The 16,979-nt window shown below is 42.6% G+C and overlaps 1 protein-coding gene across 2 annotated transcripts in view; it reads right to left on the bottom strand.

Annotated features, from left to right (window-relative positions):
* Positions 1–2,154: 2,154 nt before the first annotated feature.
* Positions 2,155–16,979, bottom strand: part of trps1 (trichorhinophalangeal syndrome I) — a 90,178-nt gene continuing 75,353 nt past the window's right edge. For both annotated transcript variants that reach the window (XM_053446576.1, XM_053446575.1), the window contains exons 9-10: positions 13,224–13,346; positions 2,155–9,469 (exon numbers count right to left, since the gene is read on the bottom strand). In XM_053446576.1, the coding sequence (XP_053302551.1) occupies positions 7,847–9,469; positions 13,224–13,346 (1,746 nt within the window). In that variant the 3' untranslated portion in view covers positions 2,155–7,846. The remainder of the gene's footprint in view (positions 9,470–13,223; positions 13,347–16,979) is intronic.

Below are 16,979 nucleotides of genomic sequence, written 5' to 3' on the forward strand. Positions count from 1 at the left end.
CTATGAAGGGAATTATTATGAAAAGAACTGAGAGAGCCCTAATGTGAAGGACGGGGCGAGGATGAGCTGTGTGTTTTTGACATAATGTGTGTGTGTGAGACTGTGTGTGTGTTTGAAAGTGTGAAAATATATAAATCCAGTTTTGCAGTCTGTGTACTTGCAGACGCTATACATGCACACAACCATTTTTGTGCATTTCTTCTGCTCTTCTCAAGTGTGTCTGCGATATAGAAGAAAACTGAGGGCACCTTTGTATCTTCTGAGCCCGGAAGCCTTGAGGACGCCGCCTGAAAAGAGGAGACGAATAAAAGTGAGAAATCAAGACATCTTTTTTTTTTTTTATTCGAACCAAATACAACGTTAGCAGCTTCGTCAAATACAGAAAACCTGAAAAAGATCCTGTTGCAGTTGATTCCCAAAATGAAAATCTTATGTTTTCCACAAAAAAGGTCAAAATGTCAGAAGGAGAGAGAGAGAGAGAGAGAGAGAGAGAGAGAGAGAGAGAGAGAGAGAGAGAGAGAGAGAGTTCTGATACTGAGGCGATGTCGAGCTGTTATTTTAGCTTTAAGCAGAAACTGGAGTTGGAGGCAAAGATCCTGTATATTAGAGCAGTTCATTTTAGTTTCATCTCTCTAAACCTGCATCCATCCATCCATCTGTGACCTTTCTCTCTGTCAGGTTAGGAAATTTGGACGTCAATCAACTCAAATAAAAACCTGAAAACGCTGCTTCATGCACGAGCATCATGTACCTACACTGTACCTACAAATGTGAAACGACGAGTCACTACTTCCTCCCAGTCCCCTCGTAATGAAGCCATCTTGCGTATTTGGAGCTAGACAGAAACAGTTGAAATCGTACTCTGCTTATTTTAGCTTGGTCCATGTCCCATCTATTAACACGGAGGAGATAGGGGGGTTCTGACCTAGGCCTGTACTGGAGCCGGACATCAAGACCCTTTAGACTCACTTTTTGGCAACAGTCATATCGTCCATCTTTATATGGTCTATGAAAAGCACCAGCACACAAACACACACACACAAACTTAGAGTCCATCCCTCTGTCAGCGGTGCAGATAATTCACATAAACATGACGTACAATGAACAGAAATGATGTTTGCGAGACGATTTAAACAGTCGGATCCGGACGCTGCCAGCCTAAGAGGAAGCACGCACTAGCAAAATGAAAGAATTCAGCGTTTGCAGGCGCACATCTGCCGTCTGATGCGTTTGTCCCCTTTAGAGAATACACAGTACGCAAACGTGCCTGTGAATTGTTCCGTGTTGTTAAATTCCTTTATGGATTTTTCTCCTTTTCCTGGAACGGGTTCATAATTATGTGCTGCTGCATGTGTCTGTGTGTTGACCTCTCCAGGAGACACCAGGGTGTTTAGTATGCTGGTCCGACGCCGACTTCCTGTGCCCAATCATCACACACTTGTAAACTCCCAACACACACACACACACATTTCAATAGTGCCCTGCTGTCACATAATTTCATTGAGGACTCTAAAGCAGAGTTAATCAACTCTAATCAATGTTCGTATTATAAGCACAATGATAAATTGATAATGTCGAACATAAAGAGAGCAAAGATTTGAGGCCTTTGTGTCCTGACAGAGTTCCCGACACGAAGGAGGCTGGTGGGAGGAGCTCAGGTGATTTTCTGTGGTGAGTTTTGTCGAGAAAATGAGCCTTTGGTAACGTTGTGTTGCTTCTGCCATCGCATGTCTTTGATATGTGCAGTAACTTAGCTGTTGTCACTTCAACAAGAATAATGGATGCTGTTCATTATGCCCAAGAAACGTGTTGCTCGAACAATCCCATTTGATCTACAGCCGAAGAAAAGGTTTTTTTTTTTTGTCAGGAGGGTGGAGTGGAAGGAAAGCGTGTAACTATTTTATTCAGAGCTAGTTGGATTTCGACAGTGTGTTGTGTGTTGTGTGTGTATGCGGTGTGTGTGTGTGTGTGTGTGTGTGTGTGTGTGTAAACGCAGGCAGCAGATCACAGGAGACAGATATAAGCGTGTTGGAGCTTCAGGACACATTCAGAGAACACGGCAGAAGGAAGAGATGAAGGTTTTTCTCTTCAAAACACACATTGAAGATTAAATCTCTGCAGTGATATAATGAAACACCCATTGTCCATTTCCAGTATGTTTGTTATTACTTTTATTAATTATTATCATCGTCATCATTATTTCTTCAAGTTTAGCTGTGTAACAAACTTTTCTTGGCTGTCAAAATATGTTGCTGAAATATCATTTTTTGCATGAGATAAAACCTAAAAACAATAACATACAGAGAAGTAGCAGAATAAAATACAACACGGAGGAAAAGAAAAGAAAACAAATCCCATACTTTCTATAAAAGCCATTCGACTGAATAGAGAAATAAAAATTCTACTAAAATATATTGGTTAAATGTACATAGTCATTGTGTGTATGTGTGTGTGTGTGTGTGCATGCGTATGTTTGTCTGACCAATTACAAACTGGCCTTTCGCTCCCTTGTCTCCCATGATTAATACAGTACATCCCAAATGTACACTGAATCCGTACCTATGTGTGTGTGTGTGTGCGAGAGTGTGTGTGTGTGTGTGTGTTATCCCTTCCTTGGCAATAAGAACATAATAAACTGAGTGCAAGCAACAGCATCAACTCTATAACACATTCGGACAGATTAAAATGAAAAAACTTGTTAAGGCCCCCCCAATGTAAACGCTGATGTGAAATGCCATCAAACCAAAACACATACAATTCAATAATGAAGTAAAAAGTCATGTCCCGTCATGTGACCTGCAGAACTTCCATTCTTAGCAAAATGTCCTCTTTTGGACTGAAAACGCTCCAATGTTCCTGCCACCGTTAAAGTCTATTTGTGTTTCAGCCGAACAGTATCCTCACACGACTCGAGAGGCGACGTTCGGCTGGCGAAGACGCTAAAGAGGATATTTGGATAAGGAAGGAGTTCTGCAGACCACTTACATTAAGAAAGAGTGTGCACGAACAAAGGCTTTCATCATCAAGGCTGTGTTCGTTCTGCTCTCAACTCCGAACAGAGAGAGGATCTGCTTTCAAAAGTTAAACCATCCAAACATTTTGGAATCGGGATTCGTCTCCGGCCCACTGAGGGACGAGATGTAAAACCAGACTCAAGGAAGAAAAATATCAAAAGGCAGAACCAGACCGTCCTGTTTTCCCACCCATGCAAATTGTTACCAAAAGCACAAGATATCAGAAAGTTCAGACCTGTCGGAAAATGGATGAGCTCGAATTAGATTAATTTCTTCCCACAAACAAACATAAAATAAACAATTGAAGTAGGAGAGAAATTTAACCAAGTCAACATGAGCAGAGTTTGGTGTAAAAGTCAGAATCAATTATTTGAGCATAAATCTGAATAACGGAGTCAAATATCTCCATCTCAACCCCATCAAACCTGCTGAGAACACCTCAATTACTTTCATTGAAAGCAGGGAGGCAGAAAGGTGCAGGGGCATATGAGGTGAGCGGCAGAGGAGAGAACAGACGAGAGAGAAACAGACAGGAAAAGAAGTATGCGTCGAATTAAAGATAATAGATGAGGAAAAAGAGAAGCGATGTTAGAGAGGTTAAAGCGAAAAACAAACGGACGAGAGGTGGGATGAATGGACACATCAACTAAACCTCTGAAAGTTTATTTTGATCCCATTCTCCGCCTTTCAATCCACATTCTCTCTGTTTATTCTTCAAAGGCACCCATCCATCCATCTCAGCAGGTGTCCCTTTTCTTTTTTTTGCTACATTTGCAAATGTAAACAGTTTGTGTTCTGCTAGCAGCCCCTTGAGAGAAACCCGAAAACAAGTCTTTTCTAAAAACGTAACATTTGCACAACTTATTTCCAGAAGTAGGGATGAAAACTGATCTTTCTTAACATTTGGGATCTGCCTCATAAGTCCTCACATGATGGGACCTATACCAACCAAAGGCCAACGTTTGGGAGAAAAGTCTAACCAATGCAACTTGATCTGGATAGATGTGATATGGACAGTGGAGCCCTACATGATTAAGATGTTGAGCAAAATGTTTTGAGGACAAGAATGCTTGCACTTTGTCAGATATGAGGATGTCAGACTTGCTTCAGTGGACACAGTTCTAAAGCAGCAGTGAGATGTCTTCACCCAGCAGCAATGACACTCGTGAGAAACACTTCCAACCCCCTAAATGTTTCTTAGCTTTATCAGGAAGACATAATGTTTTGATCGAAGGGCCAATATGTACGTTTTTCAGTTAAAAAATATCTTTACGTTTTGTGTTGTACCTCATGAGGTATAGTGAAGTCAATGTGGCAACTTCCCTTGGTCTAAGGATAAAGAAGTGGAAACTGCAGGTTCTGTGTGAACCTGCAGCCCTCCTCTCTCAGTGGGATCCCTCCACTCCGTCCTCAAACTAAGGGATTTCTCAAATAATCTGAATTTGTGTTCCTCCCACTCGCCTTAAGGCTGCTGCCGCTCTCTTGTCTGCAGTTCCAATCAATCCCGTTCAAAACTCTACATTGTAGGCTAATGCTTCTCCTGGAGATCCTTTATGAGCACCCTGAATGACAGCTACACAGAACAGGCCAGAGGAGACTGACAAGGCCGGTAAAAACATTATGGATTTTTTTTCTTGACAGTCAATCTGCCCATCAAGATTTCTCTTGCTTTGCCTTATAGCCGCACCATCTATGGCTCAGGGGAAGAGGAGGGGTTGGACACACGCTAAGATAACGTGAAATAAAATAATATGCTACCCCTTAGTTGTTTGGGGTATGAACTGAACAGCTGGCCAATTCGAACATACGGCCCCTTTAAGGTATTTAGAAATGCTTTGTTTCTATACATCAATATGAATTGTTCAAAAGAGTGGAAAATCGAATGTAAAAAGGTTGCTGCAGGGTGCGAGTACTCGACAGGGCAGACGGGGGAATTTATCAGATTTTCTACTTTGTTACGTTTTAGAAATTTCTGCAAGACAGAAACCTCATCTCACTGCTGCTTTGAAAAAAAGAATGAAATTGGATCTTTTGCTGACACACACAAAAAAAGTCCTGAGTTAACCCCTTAAAATCGGATAGAAATGAATTAATAACAAACTCCACTTCAGAATAATACCATGTTAGAATGAGCTCTATCTTTAGCGTGAACTGGCGACATGATTTCAAGCTGTAATTCAGCTTCTATCGTCAAATAAACCAAATACACACTAGAGAACATCCTGGTATTCAGGTTTTCATAAACAAGTATCTGAGGCATACATTTCTACTTTCTCCCAAGTAGTGTACATACATGTGAAAATGAAAGCAACAGTTAGCATAGCAACCAAATAGGTTTTGGGCTGAAAATGCACAAATCTGATCGGTGGGAAGCAAAATGTTTGTCCAGCTTCTGCCTGACGTGGCTCATGACATAGAAAAACCTTTTGACACAGACAGACGTAGCCATTAGAAAAACAAAAACAAGTTACCAGGCACTAGGCGGAATATTTGTCATTCAAGTCTTTTTGGAAAAAGCATAGAAAAATATCTCTCTTTCTTCAGCTTCCTCCATCCCGACTTTCAATCAGCCTATTATTGTTTCCTTCAAAGGAGTCCCTCGGTGATTTTTTTGTGTTTGTTTTCTAGCAACTAAGGCAGCAAGGCTAGAGAAGTGTTTTTTTTTAACAAAAATAAACAAGATGGCAGACGTGTTGCTTCTTTTTTATAGGACAGGGTGTGGGGGGGGGGTCATTTCACAACTCTCTCAATGACAAACGTAAACGATGAAAAATGCAAAGTTTGGTTTAGAGAGACTTGGCTCTGAAGAAGAGCAGGTACATTTTAAAATGCATTTTATAAGATGGATGTGAAGTGGGTCACGAGTAGCCAATGACCGCGCGCACGGGGGGGGTGGGGATGCTTGAGTTGAGAGCAACATGTTCCATTTTACTTCACTGAATTATAATAAGACCTAAAACAATCCTGTGTTTTCATTAGTATTGTTTAGGTCTAACGAGTAACAATTCCCATTCCGAGTTAAGGCGACTTATTTTGCAGATTTAAAAAGACGCTAACATGCTACATAGAGGTAAACTACCAAACTCCTCAGCAATATATCGGCTGATTTAAACACTGTAGACGAGAGGCTCCGTAGACTCAGCACAGAGCAAAGATTTATACACTTAACCCAAAGAATTGATCCTTTTGATAAAAGTTAGGGTTTTTCTCCCTAAGTTCCTAAGTCTCTCTATAAAAGCATGAATCCTAACAACATGTAAAAGACATACAGAAAAATAAATGTTACATACTGAGACCATGTTGATCTATTGGCACATAAAGAACATGATAAGAACATATATAAGAGAACATGCTAAAACCATTACACCATTCAACATGTAAAAAGGACGTGTCCCATGCTATGAAACAGGCGGGTTGGTGTGCAACACGTGTGACCCCTGAGGACTGAAAACAAAAAACCAAGCGCAAGCCTTCATTATGTTGAACATCATTGTTGGGGGACGGACACATCCTCTGATCCTCGCACAAATAAACGACGCAATAACACAAATGCACACGGACACACAACCCCCTCGTTTTCTCTGTACCATTTCTGTTAGACGGCTGTAACAAGTCTCCTTAAGAACGACAAATAGCTCCAAAAACGAGAAAACAAAAGGAAATTGAAAATAAACTAATTCTTATAGTACCAATTCCTGCAAAAAAGCATTATTTTCCTTTACAAAATAACATATTATATAGGAAAGAGTAGCAAATTGCATGTTTTCAACTATAACATTATCATCATTATTATTATTACCTTTATTATTATTAATATAAATGTTAAGCAGGTTAATAGATGGTTGTTCTATTAGGCAGGCAGCCAGGCACGTAGCTAGTATCATGGCACGGAGGAAGGTAGAAAACATTGTCACTTGGTTCAATCCGAATGGATGAAGAGAACACTTCGGTCCGGCTTTGCACCGGTTCAACCAGTTCAAACTGGTTTTAAGTAAGCAGTTCAAAAAGTCATGGTCAAATCAAATCCAACCAGTCCGACATTTTTGCCCCACTTTGCAGCCGTGGTGAATTTGCATTGATCTGAGCGAACACTGTCAGTTTCAGCAAAGTGTGAAAGAACCCGTTGCACCAATCCAACGGCCGCCCAGAACAAACTGGATTTGTTCTGAACTTCAAGTCTTTAAAATAAGTTTTGGTTTTGGGTTCATTTGCACAGCGGGAAAATAGTTAAAAACATGCTCCGGGCGCAGGGACCAGATCAAATCTGGTCGTACCGGGATATAACAGTCTGAGTGATGCATGGGAGCAGTCGTGGCCAGCTCGGGGTTCAGTTTGGTGCATAGGAGATCAGCTCAGTTCAGCTCAGCTCAACTGTTTTGCTTGTAGCATTATTTTTTTGTATTTTTTGCTCTGCTGTTTGTTGGCTGTGCAGGTGCTGAGCTCCATGAACTCATCCTAAATGAGACCAGTCTCGCTTTCAGTCGAGCTTCCAATCCTCTCATTTGGAAAGCACACAAGTGGCTGTTAATTAATGGTGATTTCAGTTGCATGCCCGGACTCCGTTGTTGAGTAAGTTGCTACAGAGCCGTCGAGGGATCCTTTGCTCGACAGACTCTTCCTCCATATTGTCCCTGCAGCCGTGCGGCGGGATCCTACAATGATTTTTTTGACCATTTGACAGCCGAGTGCTTCCAGCATAAGGATGTGTTCCGTTTAGTGCCCGGGATAGGCCCGCTTTGACATGAGCTAACCTCCAGGAACGTGATGGCATACAGCTTATTCATTTGATGAAACATGTTCGTAAAGGTTTGTGGGAGTAAGAGGTTTCAGGGTTAGTTACTCTCCACGTTCTCCTCCTCGTCTTTAGACTCCGCGACAGTCGTGACCTCGATAGTCTTTGTGACGTCAGCGCTGCCGTCCGACGCCGTTTCGCCTCCTAAATCCTGGTTTGTTTCATCGTGACTCTCTGCTCCTACCTCCATTTCCGCTTCCGTTTCATTATCATTGACATCACTGCCTGTAATTCCTTCGGCTCGATCATCAGGACCCTCTGCTGTGACATCATCACTTCCACACGGGACCGCATCTTGATCGCCTTCGTCCATCTTTTCCTCTGGAGTCACATCTCCCGTCTCCTGCTGGGACGTCTCCATGATGCTCGGAGTTTCGCCCTCCTGTGGCTGGCCCTTCTGTTGCGGCGTCTTGTCTGTGTACCTGTGTAAGCCCCTCTGTATGTGAGTGGTGAAATCGTAGCGATCCGCACATGTGTGGAGGCAAAAGCTGCATTGGTACGGTCCCTGGTCGCCGTGGCAGCTCATGTGCAGGGCATACATGACCTCATCTAAAAAGTAGATCCCACAGTGGATGCAGCGATTGGTCAGATCATCCTGCGTGGCTACGTCCACCATCGTGCGATACGACGATACAACTTTTGTCAAACGATCCTGCTCTTCCTTTCCCGACTCCTCCTTCCTGTTGACGCCTTCATCAGTACTCTCCTCCTCCTTTTTCTCTCCTTTCCAGTTCTCTCGCAACCTCTCGGCTCGTGGCGACTCAAGCTTTCTCCTCTCGGCCCCATTTGTTGACACGTGGGCATTTGCGGCACTCGTATCCCTTTGTCTTATTGCGAGATCCAACGGAGCGTCGTTTTCTAATGATGACGATGAGGAGGAGGACGAGGTTTGAGGATGAAGAGGAGGAGGGGGATAGTGAGGGGGAGCTGGAGGGGGTGGAAGAGGAGAGTAGGGAGAGGCGCAGTAAGGCACCGTGTAGCTTTGCTGATGATGCTGTACAGGCGAAACCATTGCACTAAGGTAATGTGCGTTATTGCCGAGGCTACCAGGGCTGCTTAGATTACTGAGGGTACCGGGAACCCCAGAGGTGGCCGCCATCTTGTACTTGGTCCAGAATCTGAGCCAATCGGACTCAGGGGTGAGATCAGGTGAGAGGGTTAACGGCAGGGGTAGAGAGAAAAGGGGATACTGATACTTTTCAATCGGTGACCCAGGAGGCGAATAACTAGACGGTTTGGACGGACGCATGTATTTTTCAATTGGACTGCCTCGTTCGGACCCCCCTCCCCCTTTAACTCCCTCTAACTTTGATGATAATACACCCTCTGCCATGCCGCCATTGCCCTCGACTACCAGCGAGGAGGGGGGGTGCGAAGGGACGAGGAGGGGAGGCATGCGTCTGTGGATCTCCAGCGTTTGATTGGCTAAGAAGGCTTGAGTGGAACGGGGGGAGCGCGAGCGAGGGGAGGGCTGCTGGTTTTTCATCGACGTGCAGCTCCGGTCAGACTCCTCCCCGTTCATGCGCTCCTCGCTGGTGATTCGCTGCTGCTTGGGGGTGGGGTTTTCAGACGACAGCGGGTCGGGGTTGAGGCGTTTGCGGGTTCGCCGTCGGATAATTTGTTCACCGTTGTTCTGCTTGATTATGTTTAGAGGTCTGGGTGTCTGGAAGAAACATGAAAAAGAGAAAGGTTAGCAAACATTTGATTTTAAATGTGGTCATCACTTTCTGTTTTCGAACTTCACACTTCATCAATTTATTAAAGTGACTTATGCGTCTTGTACCTCATTATTGTGTGACTACGCTGACATTAAGGTAATTGTATTTCAAAAGAACACTAAAATTGTCATATCATCTTACACATGACACACAGTCAATAATCTAAAACTTGTAATTATAGAACAAAGTGTGTGTGCAAGACTCCTGTACACTGTGATTCTTGCCCAAACCACAAGGGGGAGCACTTACATGTGATGTAAATGGTGTTTGCCCTGAAGACTAAACTTTTACTTTGTTATCAGAAGCTCATAAACACGAACATATGTCTTCGTTTCTGTTTCCGACATCATCAAATAATCTCTCTCACTCAGAAAGTACACGGAAACTTCTTGTGTATTTTCATTAAGCGCAAACTTCTAAATCTATAAAAAAAACATTAAAAACTGCTCCATGGCACCTGCAAAACTATTTCTGAAACACTCCTCACTTAATCTATTCCCCACTGTAGGATTGATGAAGTTCTTGTAAAGATTTGGGGAAGATTAAACTTTTTTTCTATCGTTTAGTCCTAAATTTGTGCCAAAAATAAAATCTCAACTGTTTTAAGACAAATTAGAGACAGATTTTCCTTCCTGGAAGTCAAATAAACACAGCAGTTTAAAGTGTCTTTTAAAGCGTACGTACGCTTCAACTCAGAAGTAATGATTTGCTATCCTTTTCATTATTTAAAAGTCCTCCCGTCTACATACACATTAGAAACAGTGACCTCCACGCAGCATTAATTGAAAACAAGGTCAAATTCAAGCGATATAAAGATAACAGCTTTTCAAAAGCTTCAAAAAAACACACTTTCAGCTTATTTAAATGTACACTGTCATGCAGGTATAAATTATTAATGTATGTCTAGAAATGATCTGCTGCGCCTGTATGTGTGGGAGTGATTTAGATCAAAACCAATCACGAAAAGTTAGATGAAGAGGGGTGAAGCAAGAGGAAATAGTGAAAGATCAACATGGAGAGATTGAAGTGGATGAAAGGCTAAAAGAAACATGGTGAAGAAAAATAAAGGAAATGCAATAAAGATGGCATATTTTTTTTAATATATGCTTTGACTGAGACTATGAACAGGAACGATTTAATACATATATGGTAAGTGTGTACCTGTGTGGACAGGAATACTTGTGTCTGATAAAGTATGAAAACATGAAAGTGTCTGTGGTTTATCTGTCTTTGTAGAGCAGCAGTTTCAGGAGAGAAGATCCAAGAGAAAATACCAGAGATGTTGAGCAGAACATGTGAAACTGTGATCGCCACTTCAATTCTGACGACGAATCAACAACCATGACTGTGACATGTTCATGTGCCAACAAAAAAATCTGTTTTGAGGATATATTAATGCACACATATTCAGGACCAGCGGCTTCATGTAGCAGCCTGGAACCGTTCACTGTAAACAAGTCAATCATGAGACGACTCCGACAGGCAACGATAGAAAAAACACGTATGTCAGTCAAATCACAGAAATGTGACTTGTCCTGTTTGGGCCTTGTTTGTTAGTGGTTCTACCTATAGAGGAAGGATGAGAATAAAAATAAAACCAAAGAGAGTCAGTGGGAGAGAAGAGAGACAGATGTGAAGTGAATGAGAGAAGAGGGAGAGTCATGTATGTTGAGAAGAGGAACTGGAAAGAGGAGACATGAGATGAAAAGGAAGAGCGACGGGAAGGAGGGAACGACATTTCAGTCGAGGGAGAAAAGAAAAGCAGATGAGTCTGATTCCTTACAAACTATAGATGCTAAGGTAACATCCATACTGACAGTGTTTAAAACAGTGATTTAAAGCCAAAACAATCTCTGTCCAGAGTCTTAGGTCCACTTCCAAACTTCTACGCCTCGGGAGCTTGACAGTCACTTAACCCAGAAATAAAAGCGTATTGTATCCATTCACTTTCCAAACAAGTCTTGGAAGTGGATCAACATCTGTATCCACATTTTTTTTTAAATAGGTTCTATTTATTTGTTCATTTAATTTACACATTATGTTTTGCAAAGGCAGCAGTTGGCCTTATTAACTGTACATGTACAGACTGCAAATAGCAAGATGTGTGTGTGTGTGTGTGTGTGTGTGTGTGTGTGTGTGTGTGTGTGTGTGTGTGTGTGTGTGCAAATATGTAGGACACACAAACAGACTCACACACACATGGTAGCTGTAATGTCGTACATCTTTATGGTTGTAGGGTTTGATAAAATACCTGAGCTGCATTACTGGCGGATCACACAACTCTCTCTCCCTCTCTCTTTCTCTTCTTGGTTGACCCCTCTCATCATCTCCTAATATCTCAATCCATCTCTTACTCCTCACACACGCCCTCCACCTTCATCATCTCTGTCCGCACCCTTTCCCTGAATTTTCTTCTCTCATCTTTGTCCTCCTCCTCTTCCTCCCTCTCTATTTGGCTTCCTCCCACCTCCCTTTTGGGTCCACCTTTTTCTCTCTCCTTATTCATAACTCTCCCTTCTCCCTCACTCGCTCCCAAGTGTTTTACTAGCTGCTATCCTCTCTAATAATGTGTGTAGAGCATATAAAACTTTTATTATGGGATATAAAATATGGTTGTCGTGATGATTGCCAAGAGTGGAGGGAGCCGGGACGTGATTTGAGCAGCAGATGAGATGGACGGGTTGAACTGAGGACGTCTGCAGGGGCAGGAAGGAGTGAACTGCGATAGCTTGTCATCCTCTAAAAGGTCTTTAAAGCTCCATTCGATAATTGCGGTGCAGCGGCCGGGGCTGTGATACATTCTGCCAACTCCTGCACTTCTACATTTATTAACACTGATTTATTAGACGGAAAGATTTTTGTTCACTTTGAAATTTTACAAGCTGATCCTAAAAAGCCAATATATGAACATGAATCTATATATATATTTATATAATTATATACATTGAGGCTCTGAAGGCTCCTTTCATTCTTAACTTGAGTTAAATAGGTACATTTGAAGAGTAAATTAGCTCAAACCCCTTAAAACCTATCCGTGGTAGGAGAGTTCAATATTCTGATGTAAACTGAATTCCTGGCTGAGTCTTTATCTCATCTGTAATTCATGCAGTCTAATTAAATTTGGGATTTCCATAGACTTTCCCCAGGCCTAGATGGTAAAGTAGATTCATTCCATCATATTTCTCACTCTATGGAAATGCCTCACTGTGACTGCTGAAATGGACTGTAACTCCCCGGAACCCACCAATCAATATATATACACACACACACACACTCACATTTTCACAGAATATATTCATACTTTTTTTTTACTGCAATATGCCTCATATCATTTGCATCGTATGCTAATCGGCTAGACAAGAGTAGTTATAATTAGTGGTCAAAACCCACCCTGCAGACCCAGCGCAGGGTCTATAAAATACTCTGAAACACAATATTCCTAATTCAATAAACTTCATGAGAGGGTATTCTGTGTGTAGCCTGAATTAACTGACACACAGATGAGGAAGCTTAGTTGTAGGTAACTGACAAGTTGAAATTAAAGCTCATTCCTCTCATTTGTGTGAAAGAACTGTGAAATAACAGGCCAGTTATTTATCCATTGGCTCCACAGGACTAGAGTTTGTTTAGTGTAATCAGTGGTGTACCAGACAGCGGGTGCAGACGCAGCATCTGTTGACATGCCTGTTTGTGACTTACCGAATGCAGTTTTTGGTATAAACCACATGCGTTGCAGACGTAGCCTCCGTTAGCGTTCTTCCTCCACAACGATGTCTTGGTGGTCAGGCAGTTGGCACAGAAGACCCCGCTGCCTCTGCGCCGCTGTGGACCAAAGAGAACACCGGCAGCGTTAGAGGGGGAAGGTCAAAAATACAGTCGCTGGAGAAACTGAGGGTGAGAACGACAGCAGAGTAGAAAGGGAACAAAGAAAGAAAGAGACAGAGGAAAATTAGTGGCTCTTATTTATTTTTGCAAATGGGGGGTTATATTGGGGCTGTTGTTCTCCTGTGCTATGATTTTATAAGTGTAAAACAAGTTTGACAAAAAAGATCAAAATGTCCGTGCAGACATTGTATGAAAGGCTGTTTAAAACCCATCAAACATGGTGAGAACATGAACCTCCACACAGAGGCAACAGTACAAACCACTACACCACCGTGCCACGTGAACAACCAGTTTGTCCTTTAAATGTGGGATAGAGATACTTCTGAGATAAATCGAGCTCCTGCAGTAATTTTGTCAAGCACTACTCCAGAGACGAGGAAAGGGATGAGTTACTCTTTCACCTTGTGGCATGAAGTGCATTAGTGTTTGTCTGAACTGGAGCAGGTACTTTGCAGTCAAGTCTTTGACTTTTTACACACTCGCACACACACACACAGACACACACACCTCTGCAGTTCACGGAGCAGCGGTGCATAGAAAAGTTGTGTGCGCAAGGAATGGCAGGGAGGTGAAAAGGCCAATTGTCGTGGCACCGCGCTCCATCACAGTAATGAGCCAATCACAACGTTTCTCCATCCCATTAAGTCCCTGGCCTCATTCACCACCTTTATGACCCTGAAAGGACAGCACACCACATCTTTCTCCTCCACGAGTCTGTCTACTCTCTATCTGCCTGTCTATCCAAACATTTCTGTTTCTCTCTCCGTCTCCGCTTCAGGTTTGTCGCTCTCCTCTCGTCATTTTCTCCTCCCCTCTCTGTCTGTCCACTCCTGCAGCATTCCCCGTTTGTTTTTATTTTGTTTCATTGACTTTTACTGGTGTAAGTTCTGTAAAAATATATCAGCATTGTCCAAATATACCAGCATTTATTTGTGTTGCCTACATTTTTGTCTCCTCTTTATTTTGTGGGTTGTAGTCTTCACACAAGCAGCAGCTGACGATCTGAATACTGTAGGTGCCTTTGGGTTCGGCTCTAAAAACCCACAACACACCTTCTGTGTCTACCATCTTTACCTCTGTCATTTTTTGTCTGTCTCTTGTTATCACAATATGTTTCTCCCCTTCCCATCATGGACTTGTCCTCCGCTGGGACCTCCTCCTTTCAGCGCTGCCTTGTTGTTGTTTTACGCTCGTGACAGTGCTGAGAGTTTAGCATATTTCTGCGGGCTCAGAGTACCCGGTTTTAACTTTTTCACAAAAGAGCTCCGCACTTCAGTCAGGCTTTTTTTTTGTTGTGTTTCCTGTAGTCTCAGAGCTGCAGATGGAGCCACTACCGGCACATCCACTCTCGGAGCATCTGTTCCGTGATGCCGGCTAAAAGCAGAGGAGCCCGGTGGGAGTGGCACTGTTCAGTTTGCTTTTGCAATCTAATGCACCGCAAGGATCACAGCGCAATTAACCACTTTACATTTCTGTGGGAGCGCACACCACACACATGCATGCACACGTATAAGGGCAGGAATGCAGCACAGATGTATTTGAAGAACATTGTTGCTCAGAATGGGTCGAGTACGATAAAGAAGGATTTTTTGTGTACTGCCTGCTTTTAGACATTATTATTTGCATGTGTAAATAAACCCCTCTGAGTTGGTGTTGGTTGTGAATGTGGAGAGATGGCTATTCTGCTAGTGTGTAATTGATGTGTGATAGACATGGATGCACTGTACAAGTGTGTGTGTGAACAGGTGAATGGCTAAAAACTGAATCTTCATAAAGACTAAACAATCTACTGGATATGAATGCAGACCATGTACCATATTGTGATGGAAAATATACTGTTCAAATGCTAAAAATCTCACATAGTAAATTACTGTGCATAATTAAGGCAATAATCCTGAATTAATTTGAGGTTGTTGGTCTCTGGCCTAAATAATCCACAGATCAGGAACTGATTGAAGATCCATACTCGAACGTGGAGACAGATTAGATTTGACGGACGACTAATCAGACACCGCTTTCTGTTTCCAATGAAAAGTGGCGTAATTGCCTCTTTGTTTCCTCCCCGTTTGGCTCATAAACAGACATGATGACATTCTTCATCGTGTCTGGATCAGGACGGAAAATCTAAGTTTGAGATAGATGCGCTTTTTCTGAATGGAAAACAGCTTCTCTCCGTCTCAACGTGTGATTGATAAAACATCCTCCTCCTAAAAAGGTTTGATGCAATAAACACCTGAGCTAACATCACAGTATTTATGGTACATGTGTTCTCATCCATCTGACATCAGGCAGCCGAGCACTTGCACACAGTGTGTGTGTGTGTGGGTGTGTGTATGTGTGTGTGTGTGTGTCTGTGAGAAACACACCATACGGTCGCCACATGTAGAGCGACAGAGCCAGGTGATTGATTGATGTGTGCTTCCTGTGTCTGTGTGCGTGTGAGTGTGTGCGCGCGCGTGTGTGTGTATGAGTGTGTGTGTGTGTCTAGAATTGCAAGCCAAACAGTGCGTCTGTCATCAGAATTCAGTTTCCCTCCGAGCACCCAAATCATTCACATATGGCCCCACAGCTGCCCCTCATCGCAACACACACACACAGTCACACACACACACACCTGAAAAGATTTGCTTCCAATGGCTAATGAGAGCGAGCTACATTTGGATGAGAAGAGTGTGTGGGGGGTGTCTTGGCTACTCTAAAGCTACAAGGATTCCACAGTGTGTGTGAGTGTGTGTGTGTGTGAGAGAGAGCAAGAGAGGAGTTCAAGTGTCAATTACACAGGAAAGTACAGAAATAGCCCCCACCATCTTCCAAAACACACACATGCAGACACACAATTTGACTCATGATCTCAGACTTCCTTTTCAATCATCAGCTGCTTGGCTACGCACACGCTTACACACATGCATGCACAGACACACAAACTTTATTGGTGATTCTGCCCCTTCTGCTCTTGAGCATCAGTGTGTATACGCAGAATGTGTGTGTATGTGTGTGTGCATGTTGTTTTTCTGATTGATTGCTGATACCTGGCCTCTCCCACTCACCTCAGCCTGCAGAGGAGGGCTGCTGGTAATTAGAGCTCAAGGCCCTAATGACATCTATTTATCTGCGGCCTGTGATACCGTTCAATTAGCACGGCCGACAACGCCCTCTGACACGCACACATGCACCACATACACACACAGATGCACACAAACGTTCATTACCCTGAGAATTAAACTCTTTATCAACTTCCTCCTAATCAAGGCAGATCCAAGCCAACAAATGAACCTAAAAGTTGAGTTTGAGACACAAAGTTGAGTTTAACTTAAGGAATAAGTAGATTCTCTGCCCAATAAAACGCAGTCATGTGGAGTTCTCTCATTTTTAAGAGCTTAAATATGTCGATAAAAAGAAGATAATTTACTTGTCTGAGGAAAAGACTTTATTATAACACTGATAAGTTCATATTAGCAGTTTTTATCAGTCTCATAATGACCATGAAAAGGCCAGCAGAAATTAAGAGTACATTCTCCTCAGTGGCAGTCTGCACATAAAATAACATTTACTGGTTTAATAACCTTCACA

The sequence above is a fragment of the Pleuronectes platessa genome, chromosome 18 (genome assembly GCF_947347685.1).
Source record: "Pleuronectes platessa chromosome 18, fPlePla1.1, whole genome shotgun sequence".
In the NCBI taxonomy this organism is placed as follows: domain Eukaryota; kingdom Metazoa; phylum Chordata; class Actinopteri; order Pleuronectiformes; family Pleuronectidae; genus Pleuronectes; species Pleuronectes platessa.